At 34.0% G+C, this 18,522-nt stretch overlaps 1 protein-coding gene across 2 annotated transcripts in view; it reads right to left on the bottom strand.

The window, feature by feature from the left end:
- The window catches only part of LOC150080955 (ubiquitin carboxyl-terminal hydrolase 10-A-like), a 251,119-nt gene that overhangs the window by 71,389 nt on the left and 161,208 nt on the right, over nucleotides 1-18,522 (bottom strand). Inside the window, exons 9-11 of one of the 2 annotated variants that reach the window (XM_090381270.1) lie at nucleotides 11,939-12,038; nucleotides 7,521-7,624; nucleotides 645-767 (exon numbers count right to left, since the gene is read on the bottom strand). In XM_090381270.1, the coding sequence (XP_090237396.1) occupies nucleotides 645-767; nucleotides 7,521-7,624; nucleotides 11,939-12,038 (327 nt within the window). The remainder of the gene's footprint in view (nucleotides 1-644; nucleotides 768-7,520; nucleotides 7,625-11,938; nucleotides 12,039-18,522) is intronic. The other variant, XM_090381271.1, reaches the window with a different exon arrangement.

The following is an 18,522-nucleotide window of genomic DNA, read 5'->3' as shown; positions in this document are numbered from 1 at the left end:
ACTGTGTCGTAGCTCATCTGTTATGCTTAGTAACCATTACAGACCCAAAAGGCCTTGGAAACGTTTGGGCACTAAATTCTATTTATTATGTACATCAATAAAAATAAATTTCGTTATTCTTTTATGATGAGAAGACACCTACACACACATTTTGCTTATAATACTGAGATAATAAAGACAGTTAAAACAGCATTAAATACTTATCAAAATCACTGATATTTTAATGATTAAATCGATTTTATAAGAAGCATCACTGTTCAAATCGGTTGGGCTCTTTTCTATTACCTAAAGCAGTTGCCACATATTCTTTATAGGGGCATCGCGACATCAAATTTAGCAATGGCTTACATTATGGCAGTTACTGCAAAAGGTCATTGGTTTTCATGCAACTGTGTAAATTAGAAGTCATGAAATAATTGCTGACCTTACAAAATATTCTGCCATCATCCATTGCACCTGGTGCTGGGGATGGCCAGGAATTTTTCGTAATGGATTTAGGGTGCCTTCACATTAAAAAATTTGAGAAACACTGATCTAAAGAGATAACATGGAAACAAACTAAAGAAAATCCAGAATAATTTTCAGTCAACCCTGAATCTCATATGGAACAGAAATTTAACATATGTAATGGCACTTAAATTTACCTGAACATCAAGCTGTAGAGTAAAGAAGGGTTGTATAGATGCAGACTCACTTCCACTTGCTGTTAATACAGTCTTGAACTGACCACCAAAGATGTCAGAAATAAGGGACTCTGTAATATTGGCCTGTAAAAATGAGAAGAGGAGGAAAAAAGACCTTGCAGTGCAATTCCATTAATCTATACACTGAATTAAAAACTTCAACATGCTTTTACCTATATTTAGCATAAAATAAAACAGTCATCAGTAAACAAATTAAAAATGTGGCTAAGTTACATTTATTTACATGCTGGTGGGTACTTTTCCAGAAAAAATTTCCAAGTTAAAAATGATGCAACTGCCAATTGAAATTTGTGCTAACTTGACATTAGAGTAATTCTTCACTAAACAAGAGAACAGATTCTTCTCTTGCTTTACTCTCCACAACCTTGGCAGCAGAAATGCCAATGACTAAGCCTCAATCACCATTCCAACTCTGTCTAAGTTTGATAATCTATTTACAAAATGGACGTGCAAGATTAAAAAACTATTGGTATAAGAAATTCTTCAACGTACCTAGGAGTTAATGAGAACATGAACAGAATTTTCACTTGAATGAGATTACATGACTCCAGTTATTGGATAGATAGGCACATTTAGGATTGCTCTCCCCAGAAGGTTGCAATATTCAGTTCACCTTCTTGGGGATTTCATCAATTTATCTTCTTTCAAGACTTCTTTTGACCCATGAACTGGATTTGGACTTGAGTCAGTAGCAGTCACTTGTGATCTACTGTTCTACTTTTCAATAAAATAACTGAGAAGTGCTCATGTGGCTCTACTCACCACATCTAACCACTTCTTTAAATAGAGGTTGCCACTATCTATCAGTCTCGTTAACATTTACTCAAAGCTAAATAACATGTACATACATGCTTTGCTTCAAAATCGTTTTAATGTGAAAACATTGTTGGCACCACCTACTGAATTTTTTGGACTGAAGTAAAAACCATTGGTAACGAAAATGCCAGACAAAAATGATGCAAATGACATCACTTCCTAAATGATGCTAACTCAGTCACTAATGTTGATTCAGCAGAGTAAGTAGTGGGCATGAGCATAAAACATTACATCGTTCATAACTTTTGTTCTAGCTGTTTGAAAGTGACAATCTAGATCAGTCCACATATATATGAAATGTAATATTAAATTATGAGTTTAAACCAGAAGTTTCAGTTGATAGATAAAAATAAATAAAGTATACATACACCAAAATGTGCAAAGCAGTAGTAAAGGATGCAAGAGTTTATATATGCATATAAGACTTAATAAGTCTGATAAATTTTGATGTAGGTGCAAAAATGGAAGTGAAAAATACAGTTTCAAAAACTAGAAGGGTTAGGATAGAAGGAATAAGAAGTATGTAGATTTGTAAAAAGAAAGAATGTAAATATCCTAAAGTTATGATGAATTAAGAGAATTATAGGCTGAACCACAAAGCCAATTTAGAGGTGAGGGAGCTGTAAAGTAAAACGATTAATACAAAATGGTTAAACAAATAAAATAAAAGGTGAGATGGCCATCATCAGAAACAGGTGGGCAAATTTAGTTATAGTTCGAAAAAAAAGGATAGCAATAATACAAAATTCTGATGTTAGCTAAAGTAAATATTGATATGTGGTCAGGTATTTCATCAGAGGACTACACTTGACCATGTATCAGGAACTGCATTTCTATACTTGTTCATAACAGTGAAGAGAAGTGAAATAAAGCATAGAGAATACAAATTATAAGGGATAAAGCAACACCATACTTACACAGTATGGACAAGGTAGTCCCAATGCCGTGTCAGTAATATAAAGTAAGATTAAGGATAAAGCTAAAATAAAATATAAGCAAGTGTTTTCAGAATAGCGAAAAAATATTTTGAATTTATGTAATTTTGAGGGGGGGGGGGGAAGAGAGTGAGAGTAGCTAGAATGAGAACAGCTGGAATGTTTGAGGACAATACGAACATTCCAGCTATTCTCATTCTATCGCTTTTTTGATTCTATATTTAGTTACTCTATTATCCCTTCCCATCCTCAATTTAATAGCTTGCCCTATACCATTTGCTTGTTCTAAATTCTAATTTTAATTCATCTAATTTTCCACCATATTTCATCACTAATTTCCCTCCCCCCCAAATTACATAATTCAAAATATTTTTCCCTGCTCTGAAAACACTAACTTATATTTTATTTTAGCTTTATATTACTGACACTGTGTTGGGACTATCTTGTCCATATTGTGTAAGAATGGTGCTGCTTTATTCCTTATAATTTTATTCTTTATGCTTTATTTCACTTCTCTTCCACTGATGGCCATAGTATAGAAATGCAGTTCCCGATACATGGTCAGGTGTAGTCCCCTGATGAAATACCTGACCATGTATCAATATCTACTTTAGCTAACATCAGATTTTTGCATTATTGCTATCCCTTTTTTTCGACTTAACAAAAATTGTACACCTATTTCTGATAATGGCTATCTCACCTTTTATTTTATTTTAATTGTTCTAACCATTTTGTATTAATCATTTTACTTTACAGCTCCCTCACCTCTAATTGGCTTTGCAGTTCAGCCTGTAATTCTCTTAATTCATCATAACATATAGGATTCTTTTTACAAACCTACAATACTTATTCCAGCTATCCTTACCCTTCTAGTTTTTTGGCACTTGTTTGTGTATTTTTTAACCTCCATCTTTGTACCTACATCAAAATTTATCGGACTTATTAAATCCTATATGCGTATATATACACACACACACACACACACACACACACACACACACACACACACACACACAGTTGAACTTGGTTATAACGAGCATCAAGGGACCAACAAAATTTCCTCGTTACAACCATTACTCACTATATCAGTGATGAGTTAAATTTACCTCTTATTTTTTTTTTTAATTCTCAATAACTTGATAAAAAGATGGATTCAAAAAACAAAAGAAATATTAGAAAAAAAAAAAATATTAGTATACACCTACATATTATTTGTATTAATATGCTTGTATTCGGTTTTTAAATCGATCCAGCCAATTGTTGTTACATACAAAATCGTTTAGCAAATTTTTCCACTTGGGTCTTCAAGATCAGACCATCTATTGAAAATGCAGAACTTCTTTGTGTAGTGAACCATTGAAGCAATGCTTCATTGGCATTTGTAACCTCACACTTTCTAAATTTTTCTTTTCTTTTTCAGTTGTTATTTTCCAGTGCCGATATGTAAACATGATTATTCTTCCACAAAGTCATTACTGTGGAAGAGGACAAAGAAAACACACTGACATTTTTTGCACCACATTCTAACTCACGAATAATTGACATTTTCGCAAATCAAGAGACACTTTCTTTTGTTAGTAGACATATTTCCGAAGAAGGTTTCATTTCTAACGTGTTTATTTAGATTGACAAATTTATGGTTCAGTGAATACAAGACAAATAGGAGAGGCGACAAGAAGAACAGCAATGCACTATTGTATAGCCCCAGTCCCCTCAAAAAGGACAAGGTCATAAACCAGCTGCTAATCCGATGCGATGCAGGTGATCATAAAAGCTAAGTCCTATTTTCATTTTTGTCTATTTCAAGAATTGGGCTTTTTTGACTACCCAAGCAATTAAGAATGTTTGCATAGTCACCAAAATTTGTACAATATATCCACGTAGCAGGTTCGTAATAACAGTGAGTGATTGTATGAGAATGCACGTAAATTAAAATCATTATAGTTTTTTGCTCATTACAGCCGTGATCTCATCATTTCCATGCTCGTTATAACCAAGTTCGACTGTATGTATATGTGTGTGTATATATATATATATATATATATATATATATATATATATATCAGATCTTGCTTGAAATGTTGATTATGTTATCTACGGCTAATTTTATTACATACAATTCTGCAGTATAGATGCTGCATCCAGTAGGAAGAGATACAGCAACAGAGATGGTGGAAGAAACTGCTGCAGTACCTACAAAGAATACTAGGGTTAGGTTACTAAAAATGAAAACAGGAGCATGCATGCACCTAAATTGGTGCTAGGGATATAGTAAATAGATTTGGTGAGGTTGTGCTAATCAGTGTTAGCACAACTCAGAGAAACATTTATGATTGATGATAAATGAGAATAAACAATTGGCAGACATGACAGTCACAACTTCACTGTTAAATGCTACATCAAATTTGTATTTCCTTCTACACAATAATAGCATTGTCCTTATGCTTATTTGTTTTGCAATATCTGATTTCTTGTTTCCTGCCATTTTAAACTGAAAAAAGCACATCTATATATACAAAGCAAATGTTACAGTTACCAGATTTTACAATATATGGAAAATCTTGCATATAATACATTCTGCAATTTTACCTATTCTCTGTGATATCACCGAACAACATTGTTAATCACTTTCACACCACTGTTTTTACATTCCAATTGCCACACATCATGCAATGTACACTAGCAACATCTAAGGCCAATTCTTTAACAAATGTAAGAAGCAATTTGCAGCATTTTTAAAAAATTCCAAATACAGCGTAGTTTTACTGTATTATGATGGTGGGGAAAGGGTTAAAAAGATGAATTCCCCATTTTAAATCCAAGAGTTGGTAACCATGCTTTAGTTCAACAACACTGAATATAATGTATGCTGTTGTTATTACGAGGCTTATGGTTGTGCAGTACAATCTAACCTTTTTTTCTGGGTTTTATATTTTCACATGAAATTTTATATCAATAGTGAGGTATTATTCAACTGAATTGAATAATGCCTCACTATTCAAGTTAGCTTAGAGGATGCTACAAACTGTTATCCAAATGACCACATACAAATCCTCCTAAATTCCTCACTTATTTCTTCCTCCACTGATATACCTGTATTGGCATGTGGTTAACTGGTAGCACTCATCTGTAACTCAACCCACCCAAAAATTCTCTCCCCCAGGTGGTTAATGCAAATGACTTACCTTTGTTTTCCTACATTTCCAGTGCAAGCTCACTTTCCTGACAAAGGAAATAGATTAAAGGAGTGTGCAGATCATTGATGCCAGTGACCTAAACACTGGTTGACTCAAGTGGCAAAACTACCATAACATGAAGTCTACCTCTATGGGTAGGCCTGAAGAATTAGGCAATGTTTTGTGAATTACATTTCAGGCACATGTGATTTTTTTTTCTAAAATTAAATGAATATTTCCTCCCTTTTCTCTAATTAATAGAAGTGAAAAGTTAATATAGTAATTTCCTTATCAATTAATTATTAATGTTATAAAACTTTTAACAAAATAATATCACAATGAAACTGTATAGTTTTACATTCTCTAAATTGATTTAATACAATTCTGCAGTATACAGTTGTGTCCCCGTATCCGCTGATTCAGTTACCTGCGGTTAACCACGCAAAAAAAAAAAAAAAAAACACTTACAACTTGCGTCAAATACAATGCTTCCCTTTATTTTTTACAATGTCGCATATGGTTTGGTCACCGACATTATAATGGTTCTTTAGAGAGTTAACGGATGCACCATTTTCAAACTTTTGAAAATTTTCAAGTTTTTGTTTAATTTGAAAGCACAACTCTTGCGTTTGCCCATCATTTTTCGATTTATAAATAAATAAATAGTTACTATAAAAAAATTCCGACATCCCTGACATAAATAACGAAACAAAATTTGTCCTTTTGCGGTGTGATGGAACACAACAATCGACGCGATGCACTAAATCAAACTAAAAATTTGGTCGCTTTTTTTTTTTTTTTTTTTTGTTTTGTGAAGACAGCAGGGGTTGCAAGATAAGGTTCCAACGAATATCTCCCAATGAAGACTTATAACACTGGTCCCAGTTAATCCAATCCCAGTAAATCGAGAGTCGGCTGTACTTTATTATTGCCATATTTAATGTTGGTAATGTCTTACTGTGTGTTTAATTTATCAATTAAACTTTATTATATGTATGTATGTATGTACAAGAAAATCATGTTATATATGGGGTCGGCGACTGTTCGCGGTTTCAGCACCAACGGTATATCTTGGAATGTACCCCCTGCTGATACGTGGGGGGGGTCTTACTATAACATTGATTACTCTCCTCCAGTATACTCTTTCCTTTAAGTCTCATTTCTCTATGTATGTATTTCTCTTCACAAGCGACACCACATTCACAGGTCTTACACACACAAAACTAGCAATATTGCATTAAAATTAATAAATTATCATTTTATTTTACATACAAAAAAAATTGCACAAAAAAAGATATAATAATTGATGAATTTCTATTTGTCTGATTTTAATTAAATTTGGATTAGCTCGAAAAATATTTTTAAAAGCCCAAAAAATATAAAATTTCACGAAAATCTGCCTACTGAGAGTTGGGTTGTTACTTGCAGATGGATGGATAAACAGACATATGAAGACAATAGGTGCACACCTAAAAAGCAACATATTCACTAAACTTTCAACAAATAATAATCAGCAAAGTACCTTCATAAAAAAAAAATCTAGTTTTAGAGATATGTTATATTAAAACTAATTCCGACTTAAATTTCATCAAAAGGAACTACTTCCTTCCGAGCTCTGGTATAAATGAGAATTTTCAAAAAGTTTCTATCAACAAGATTATACTGCAAAATACAGCTTCAATATCTTAAAACATCAACAGAATTATGATGGTAGCCATGTGGCATTAATCCATGTCTGATGTAGTAGTTAAATGATGTGACAGACTCATGAAAGAACACAGTGCTCAAAATTTTTAGCATATCTGAGTTGTAACTGCACATTTTTCTATAACAGTTTACATTATATTCCATGCCACTATGCTATATTAGTAAAACCAAAATTCACTTACTGATCTAGTTACCATGCTTTTGTGTTTAGGGCCCATTACATGCCATCCTTCTTCATCACCACTATCTTCTATGTGTCCATTGGCTGCAATTTCACCATTGCCTGCTGGGAAACTAATAAACTATACCACTTTTCAATGTTAAATTTATAATATAATTGCCAGTAGTTTAAAAAACTTTCACATATGTATATCCTTCCTTACATGCATACATATAAATTAAAATACCACCGTTTTTCTTTTAAAGTTGAGATTCCTACTTTTTTTTTTTTTTTTTTTTAGCCCACAGGATAGAGTAGTAATGACAGTTCCAGTGATCGCAAATATACATTACTCCCCATCATTCAACTCACTGCAGCTGTGAACAGCCAATCATGATGGTCTCAAACAGTTCAAATTTCTTCTTGTTAAAATGGTAAGGGTTGTGGAATTATAATTCAATGCATACATTGAAAACATTTTTATTTGTACACATACTGAACAAAAAAATGTACAGCAAAATAGCTAAGTTTATGGAATTACATTTCACTGCCAGCACTGAAACTTTAGATCAGTGTTTCTCAATCTGTGTGCTGTGGCATATTAGTATGCCGTTAGAATGCTTCAGGTGTGCCACAGAAAATGCAAATTAATAAATCCAAGTTTCATAATAAAAATTAATTCAAACAAAAAATTTGTTTATTTACGCTGTGCCGATCCGAGCACCTTCCAGTGATCAATGTGATGTCACATTTTGATTTCTAGAACTAGATCTGTTCACCTATACTACACAAATGATAAGTGTATTATTAAATGTACCCAATAGAAATAACTTCTCGTTTGTGAATACAGTATAGTGAGTGTAGTGTGTTGCAAAATTTTTGTCTTTAAAAGTGTGCCGCAACAATGAAAAGGTTGAGAAACACTGCCTTAGATACTTTGCCATGTAGAGGCAATCATCCCAAATATTAAGAGATAAGAGTGCGTGCGCGTGTGTACCTGGATTTTCCCCCTTATAAACTGCTTGTATAATCTGACAATATACTATTCACAGGTCGGCGCAGCTTTTTCAACGGAGTCCACACATTTTCTAAGAGACCAATAAATCTCGAAAAAGTTGAAAATGTGCCATGAATTGTAGCCCCTTTGCATCACTGATTCTGTTTGTATAATATATTATTGGCACTTCACAGCTTTGAAGGGTGGCCCTTAGTCAGTCAAACTGAAATGAGTTTGATCAGACCAGGGAGTGCACATTTAAGTATTTAAAATAGTAACCCCACCAGAGGGTTAATATTTTAAATGTGGTGAATGTCCACCAAAGAAACTTAAAACATTCACTGTGAGTTGCTGTATATATGTGGGATTTTAATCCATCTGGATGGAAAACCGATATTTTTCAAGCAAACTACTACACCAGAGGTGAATAAATTCAGCCATAGTGAGAAGTTCAAAAATGTCTTTGCTCTCCCCAAATCTAGATGGCTTTAACCTGTAATTCTTGAATTTTAGGAGTTTGTACTTAGTGAGTTTATGTTTACAAGGAACTACCCTGCTGCTTTTGGCACCTCAGCCTTATCCCTTCTTTTGGGCATTTTAACTCACATATTTAGGGATCAGCATTTGTTAAAGTTCAATCATTCTTCATCACTTTTGCTTGTAAAATGTTTCTAAACTTAGCCGGCAAGTGCCAACAACTAGGCCTAGCTCTGATTGCAATGTACAGGTAGTACGTTACAATCAGATACTGACAGCTACAATAAATTACAGTTCAAATACACATACATACGGACACAGTGGATGCTGCTTGTAATGATTGCTTCAGAACTTAGCTAAAGTTATAACAATAATTGAAGACACAAGAATGCAGCTGTTAAGTGTTGTTTATTGATGCAGGGAGGAAATGTGTACATACATAAAAAAGGGTAGAAGTAGACAGAAAGAAAACATTAAAATCAAGCAAAACAAATAAAGAAAATATGTATAGCAGAAATTATAAGAGGGTTGATGCTGTACTGTAAAACAGTCAGATTGGTAAGAGTAAAGATTTAACTTTCCTTCACAGAGTATGAACTGTACATAATGGCAGTAACTAACCAGACAATGCATCAGAATTCAAGAACAACTCTCGATCTTACGTAATCACTTCTACTGCACATGTGTAAACCCCAACAATGCAAAAAAGCAATAACATAAGTCTAAGCACTGATTACAATAAAAGTTTTTTCTATGCATGCACATGTTTAAGTAAATAGTAAAAAATAATATTAATAAAAAAGAAAAAAAGAAAAAAAAAAAAAAAAAGGAAAATAAATATTAAAGCAAACATCAGTAGCTTGCAAAGCAATACCTACCACATAAGAATATAAAATAAGAACATGCCAAACATGCATATGGCAGGCCAAGCAATGATGAATGGAAAGCTAATTAGTATACAAATATAGCAACAAATATGTGGGGGGGGGGGGAGATAAATCAAAATAAAAGGTTTATTTATTTATTTTTTGGTAGCGCATCGGCTTCTGTGGCCATAATGCACCTCCGAATGTTTTTTTTTTTTTTTTTTTTTTTTTTGCAGTACTTTGATCCAAGCCCAAGGCAGGATTCCAACCCGCGACCTTTGGGTTGCTAGGCAGGTACTTTACCCATCCGGCACAAAATAAAAGGTGTTGTTTAAGGAATGCTCTAACATGCCAATTAATAAATTGTACCAAATAATCTGAATTTATAAAATGCCAATTAAATAAAATTCAGGGACAATATATCACTATAAGCAAAGACAAAAGCCAACAAAAATGTGTGCTTTCCAAAAAAAAAAAAAAAAACCATTTTATATTAAAATAATACATAGAATTATATAACTGTGTAGTATGCTTTTAAACGTTAGTTTACCAACATTTTTCTGTTTGGATTTTCTATTAGAAAACAATTATGATGGCTTCAAAAAAAAAAAATAATAATAAATAATAATACTGCTGCATACTTTGCACCTCTTCTTCAAAAATGGTGAGTCAAACCTTTGTTTATAACAATGGCACTGACATTCAGTCTTGGCTGTCAAGAACATTTCGAAAACAAACAGAAAGAACTCTGAATTCAGTTTTTGCACCTGGTTGAACATTTTTAGACACTGTACAAGAGAACTGATCTGAAAACATCTCTCATTACATTCACTGATACTGAGGTGTGCAGGAAACTATGTATGCATGTGTGTGTGTGTGTGTGTGTTTCTGCAAAACTGATCTGCTTCGATCTGACTCAAACAACTTGTTCATTGAAAGTGCTATTGCAATGCAAATTAATATATCCAAATACAATTATATTTAAGTTAAAGTTAATGCTTCCAATAATCCAGTTGGGCAAATTATCATCAGTGAATTCTCTTTAGAGCTAGGTGAATGCCATAAGGAATCCACAACAGAAAAGTCACTAAATTTATTTATAAAGTCATTCAGTTTTTGCTGTGCATGTAATAAATATTTGTTCTTAAAACTTCACTGGATTTTATTCGCATACAAATCACCTCAATGGCACAACATAAACTGCACAAATGTTTTTATTTTTTATAGAATACGTATAAAACACCTTACAGTAAAGGTTTACTGTGAAAACCTGTTTTGGCATTCAACACAGTCTCTTCTGTACTTCTCTCATTTGTCTTTTTCAATTGTGAATTACAGCCTTCACTAATTTGGGAGAATGATGTTCTGCCTTCAATTTCAAGACCATCGGCTACATGAGTTAGGAGCTGAAAACATGTTACTTGTTTTATTTGAAAATAAGTAATTAATTATATTATTTATAATAAACTTGACGTTTTTACTTTCTAAATTGAGAGCAGATATCATCAGTGGGCCATACTGTATGTGTTGAACTGGAAATGAAAACTTGCAGAAAGTTTCTGCAAGTTTTCATGGCTACCTGAACAACTGCACCAAACTAATCTCATGTGTTTATCACAATCATATTCATTAATGAAATTAAGAAAAAAAACAGGCAGAGAAACTCTATGATAGCAATTCTAGTATGACAGTGAGTCAGAGATGGGGTCAATCAAGTGAAAAAGATATATTCTCCATAAATCCAAAAAGCTGCAAGCTGTGTACAGTAATAACTTCGTAATGGAGTCATCTGCCCCTGGAAAAAACCCCTGTTCACAATTCTGTCATTGCAGATCAACTGAAAACAAGTGATTAAATCTAAAGGCATGTGCTTTTGTTGGCATTTCAAATATAGTTATTTCAGGCAGATATTTTCATTGAGGGTATAAGGATTTAAAAAAGGGGCAGAGGGCATCAAATTTACAATTTGAATTCTACTAATAACTTAAACCAGAATGAACAAGCACCAGAGTTGTCCATATTAATAAATATAAACAGTTAGTTACATATTTCTAAGAATTCAATATTCTTAATTTTTTTAATATTGAAAAGTTTACTTACATGGGGTATTATTCTGTACAGTTTTAATTAGTGCAACTATCTCATCATGAAGTCCATTCAAGATGCAACTTAAGAATTCTTCAGCATCCTCTTGCTGACCCTAAACAAAACAGAAAAACTTGTCATAATTAAAAGCATAAAAATGCAAATCATAAAGTTAAATTTGTGAAACTGCTTTAAAAAAAAAAAAAAAAAAAAAAGAATAAGGATAGAACCCCATGTTCTATCTTATAAAATGAAGTTATTGGGTACAAATGTCCTAATTGGGATATGATGTCCAGAAATAACGCAGCAGCACATATCTGGATAGTAATCAACTACTTGCTAGACGTGGCAATGATTGATAACTTAGATAATCACTATAATTATCCTTCTTTTCAAATTGTTCACATCATTCTGATCGGGAGAGGGACTTGTATGCCTGCTCCTTAACATAACCCCACAAATAGATCCAATGGCAAGTGAGACTTTTTTCCACAGAATTGGACTTTTATGTTCTACCCATTAACCTGGAAAATGGAGATGAAAACGGTCTCAACCATCCCAAGTGATGGGTTTTCCCCCCTAAGTTTCACTTCTATATTCATTGAAAATAATGGAGTCAAAGTTAAAAAAATAATCGATTCAAAACATGTAAAAGGAGATGAAAAAAAAAAAAAGTAATGCTTGTTCATCGTGATAACAGTGGAGATATGGAAATCTGAATTAAAGGGAGGTTATAACATACAATCACTCATCGGTGAAGACAGGATATTAGAGCTGAAAAAGGAATTAGAAAATGTGAATTGGAATATCATCGGTTTGGCTGAAACAACAAGAAGAAGAAATGAATCACTTATAAGTTTATCAAGTGGAAATCTGCTGTACACCAATGGAAACAGTGAAGGTGGAGTTGGGTTTCTGGTCCATAAGGATTTTAAAAACAACATTTTGGAATTCAAAAGTACATCACCAAGCGTGTCAAGGCTAATACTCAAGATTTCTAAGAGGTACAAGCTAAAGATTATAATGATTTATGCACCAACACTGAGCCATGATGATGAAGAGGTTGAAGAAATGTACACCGAAATTGAGTTTTCTAGATGAGCAGAAAACCCAGTACACTATTATTATGGGGGACTTCAATGCTAAGGTTGGAAAAAGGCAAAACAGCGCAGAAAGAGGAACTATAGGAAATTTTGGAATTGGTGAAAGAAATAAAAGAGGTGAAAGACTTGTGGAATTTGCAGAATCTCAAGGACTGTTAGTAATGAACACTTTTTTCAAGAAAAGGGTGAACAGAAAGTGCACATGGAAGAGTCCAAATGGATTAACAACTAATGAAATCGACTTCATCTTCACTAACAGAAGATATATCGTGAATGATGTTACCGTCCTGAATAAGGTAAATGTTGGAAGTGATCACAGAATGGTAAGATGTACACTTGATATAGATGTAGGAAAGGAAAACACTGACTCGAGTAAATAATACAAAGGTCTTTGAGATAACAGAGGAGGAGAAAAAGCAGTATGTACTGGAACTTAAAAACAAGTTTGAGCTTCTGCAGACTGCTCAGGACCAAGATATCGACGAGGAATATTACAACTTTTTGAAAGTGATAAAGCCCAAGAAACCTATAGGGAAAAAGAAATCCAAAGAAGAAAAAATTACTCAAGAAACACTTGTCATGATGAACCGAAGACGACAAATGAAAAGCAAGAAAAACACTGACAGGGAGAAAATTGAGTATACTGAGTTATGCAAAGCCATTAGAAAGAGACTCAGAGAGGACATAAGAAGATTTAACACAAGAAAAGTAGAACAAGCATTAAGAGAAAACAAAGAATTTAAATCAGCAGCCATGAGCAGTAATACAAAAAGACAAATGATATTGAAACTGAAGAATAGCGATGGTGTACTTATAAACAGCAGAGAAGGCATAATTCAAATAGCAGAAGACTACTATAGAGAATTATACAAGGAGCGAGGGAATGATGCCAGCAGTGGGGAAGGTGGATTGCAAATTAGCAACACATACGACATACCCGATATTCTTCCTGATGAGGTAGAACATGCATTGAAGAAAATGAAGAATTGGAAAGCCCCAGGGGAAGATAAAGTTACTGTAGAGTTGTTAAAATTGGGAGGAAGAGACATAACACAAAAACTGGCAAGGCTCTTCACAAAGTGCATTAGAAAAGGTGTGACACCTAAGCAGTGGAATAATGCAATCATAGTTTTGCTGCATAAGAAAGGAGATAAATCAGAAATTGGAAATTATAGACCAATTAGCTTGTTATCCCACATCTACAAGTTGTTCACAAGGGTCATTACTAACAGATTAGAAAGAATACTTGATGAGAATCAACCGAAAGATCAAGCTGGCTTTAGGACAGGATTCTCAACTATGGATCACCTTCACGTAATATCACAGCTAATGGAGAAAGCAAATGAATATAAAACACCATTATGCCTGGCATTTGTGGATTATGAAAAGGCACTTGCACTTGACTCCATACAGCATAAACCAATGTTCTGGGCACTGGAAAGATAAGGCATAGATACCCCATATATTATGATTTTGAAGAAAATATATGAGGGTGCTACCTCCTTTATTAGACTAGACAAAGACAGTAGCAAATTTAAAATCGAGAAAGGAGTTCGACAAGGAGACACAATATTTCCGAAGCTGTTTACTGCTGCCCTTGATTAGACTAGACAAAGACAGTAGCAAATTTAAAATCGAGAAAGGAGTTCGACAAGGAGACACAATATTTCCGAAGCTGTTTACTGCTGCCCTTGAGGAAGCTTTCAGAAGATTAGACTGTTCGCAGAATGGAGTCAATGTGAACGGAGCGTACCTAAACCATTTACGATTTGCAGATGACATTGAGGTCATAAGCCACGATCCCAAAGAATTAGAGGAAAATCTTAATCAGTTATGCACAGCTAGTAAGGATTTTGGACTAAAGATGAATACGGCTAAAACAAAAGTAATGATGAACAAGTATGCCACAGAAAGGGAAATAATGATTGAAGGAGCAGTAATTGAAAAGGTGGAGTCATATACTTATCTGGGACAAGTTATTAGCTGTAATAATGATAAATGGCTGGAAGTCAAGAGAAGAATAAATTTTGGATGGATAGCATTCAGTAAATATAGTCACATACTGAACAGCAATATCCCAGTTTGTCTGAAACGTAAAATAATGAACCAATGTATACTCCCCACCATGACTTATGGAAGTGAAACTTGGGCACTCACCAAAAGAATGGAAGAGAAGCTGAGAACTACACAGCGAAGAATGGAACGAATTATATTGGGAATCACTGTTAGATAAGAAGAGAAACACATGGATTAGGCAGCAAACTCAAGTAAAGGACATTCTTATCAAAACTAAAGAACTAAAATGGTCTTGGGCAGGACACATAGCTCGAAGATATGATGACAGATGGACTAAGAAAATAGCAGAATGGTATCCAAGAGGAGCTAGAAGAAAACCTGGAAGACAAAGGCGGAGATGGATAGATGAAATTCATGAGTTTTTGGGTAGTAAATGGATGGCCAGTGCTCAAAACAGAAGGAACTGGAAAGTTGCTAGAGAGGCCTTCATCCTGCAGTGGATTGAAAATGGCTGATGATGATGATATACCAAAAAAAAAAAAAAAAAAATCTGATTTATCTACCATGAGGTCATCATGAAGTAACTGGATGGAAAGAATAATTTTGCCATTATATACTTAGATTTCTATAAAGCTTATAATACTGTTCCACGTGAATGACTGTTTTATACAATGAGCAATGTGACATCAGTGAAGGCATTACCACAAGCTCTTTGAATGCCTCACACCTTTTTCCTACAAAAAGTGAACTAAAATTTGAGAGCAGGGCTTATTCAGAACTTAAGATTTATCATAACGCTACAGCAAAATCAAAGAATTCTTATTAATAAGCATTTTTATTTACCAGGCAGGCCTAAAAGAAGTATTTTATTTATTAACTGATACTCATTTAAAATGAGACTCAGAAGGTTGTGCTGCATAACAAGTTAGATTCTCTCTCTTTTGAAAATTAAAATTCTTGCTTTCTAGTAATGTGCATAATTCATTTGAATAACAGTATTCAGGTATTCAAACTTCACTCCTCAGAAGCCTGAATTTGTTGTATCACAGACTCAATGAGATTTTAAATGCATGCCACAGACATGCTGGTCTAAATTTACTCAAATGGTTCACACGATTGTTACAAATGGAATGGCTGCTGAACTTTACTCCGAACAGCTCATTCCACCACATCACAAAGGTATCAAATTGGATCGAGATCTGATCACTTTAGATAAGGCATGGGCAACCTTTCCTAGTTCGGAGGCGAAATTATCATTGTCTCCAAGGCAGGGCCGGACCAAATATTAAATAAAATAAATTAATATTAAATGAATTAAAACAAGTTGCTACTTCATATTTCATTGATTTATAATATAATGAACGACATAACAATTTAATGTGAAGACTGGCCTTGTACTTGAACTACAAGACTATCAATGTTGACGTTAATATTACTTAAGGATAATCGCATAGAATTTTTGACGTTTTCGTCCGTTATTCTTGTCCAAATTTTTGATTTATTGTATTTCATCCTCGAAAAAAAATTGTTTACACATATATGTGCTGCCGAAAATACAAATGATTTTTCTTGAAAAGGCACGTAAATTTGTATATTTTTCTTCCACCAAATAAAATTTATAAAAATACATCGTTGTTAAATTGTGATTTTAGCACTAAATCCGCCTGAAGCTCAATACGTTCCATCTGTAAGTTTTCTGGCACATTATTTACATCAGCATCCATCAGACGAGCAAATATAGCGAATGTGGAGTCTTTGTTTTGGAAGTCGGCAAACCTTGTATCAAATTGCTCTATTAGTGGCTTCAGTTCTTCTCCATAACAATTATAAGCGATATTTTTGAGTTGCTAGAGTAGGAAAATGATAACAATTTTTAGCTCCTATCTGACTTTCCAACAATCTTAGTTTATTACAAAAAGGCTTTGACATGTCCATGCAGTTCATGAACTAACTGTCCTTGTTTTTGCAATTTCAGATTCAGTTCGTTTAGTATCAAGTGACATCTAAAAGAAATACTAAATCACACACCCACTGATCATCTTTTACTTGGTTAATTGTGTTTCCTCTTATGTCCATAAAATCTGCAATGTCTTGTCTCAGATCATAAAATTGTTTTAACATTTTACCTTTACTCAACCACCTCACTTCACAATAATAAGACACAACTTCATAATCCGAAAACTAGGTCTGCCAAATACTCCTTAAATTGGCAGTGATTAAGTGCGCGTGACTTAATAAATTAAATTAAATAAAGTTAATACTGGCTACTACAACTTCCATAACATTTGTGAAAATTTGTTAAATTTTTCTGATGTATCTGTAGTTCTATTGCTCTTTCATGAACTATTCCAATAAATCCCTTCCGTGCACAAACCATTGCGTGGGCTCCATCAGTGCATATGCCAGATAGCGAACTCCATTTAAGCCCAAATGTCTCGAAGACTGTGTTGACTGTTTCAAATATCTTCACCGGTAGTTGTTCCTTTTAACGGCCGAAGAGCCAATAATTCTTCTGTGATGCTGAAATCCGCATCAACTCCTCGAAGAAATATTGCTAGTTGTGCTGTATTGGAGGCATCGGTGCTGTCATCCAAAGCGACTGAAAATACTTTCAATCTAGCAATCTTCTCTTTTAAACTTTTTTTGATATCATCAGCCATAATTTCTATCCGTCGGACAACAGTACGTCTCGACAAAAGAATATTCTCGAAGTCTTTTTTCTTTTCAGGACATATTATACTTGCAACATCCAGCAGACATTCTTTTATAAATTCTCCTTCACCAAATGACTTAGAACGCTTAGCGATTTTTTCGCTTACCACAAAGTTGGCTTTGACAATGCTGTGGTGCTGCGTTCTTTGCTTGTTGAACATTTGCTGCTGGGTATCCAAGTTCTTCAACTTCTGTATTTCATCTTTTCGTAGTTGTCCAATTTTTTGGTGATCCGCATGTCTCGAAGTAAAGTGTCTCTTCAAGTTGTATTCTTTGTTGATAGATACGGATTCCTTGCACAGCAAACATACAGGAAATCCTTTATTCAGAATAAAATAATCATCCTCCGTCCAGCTGTCTTGAAATTGACGATTCTCTGCATCTACTTTTCTTTTTTTTGACATAACCCCTAACACTGTCCCAAATTTATAAGCGATATTCAGAACTGTCTTCTACATCGCAGGCACCAAACAGAACACAACATCAATGCAGGCACCGAACTGACACGTTGTAACACATTCACACACGCCGCTAGTTAAATTGAGAAAGAGACCTTGGTAGAAGAAAACATGGTGTGTTTGTGCAAGTCATATGACAGCAGCTTAATGTGAGTTAGTAGAACACAACATGTTTTCTCCCACCAAAAATCAGACAAACTTCACTAAAATAGATTAGGGCCGGATCAAAAGAAGTAGAGGGCCGGATACGGCCCGCCCATATGTGGTTTAGATGAACGAAATTTAAAAGAGAAAATGTTACCAAATTCAA

This window comes from Mastigoproctus giganteus, chromosome 9 (genome assembly GCF_048544385.1).
Source record: "Mastigoproctus giganteus isolate SK-2022 chromosome 9, ASM4854438v1, whole genome shotgun sequence".
NCBI lineage: Eukaryota > Metazoa > Arthropoda > Arachnida > Uropygi > Thelyphonidae > Mastigoproctus > Mastigoproctus giganteus.
This window is presented reverse-complemented; position numbering and strand designations above follow the sequence as displayed.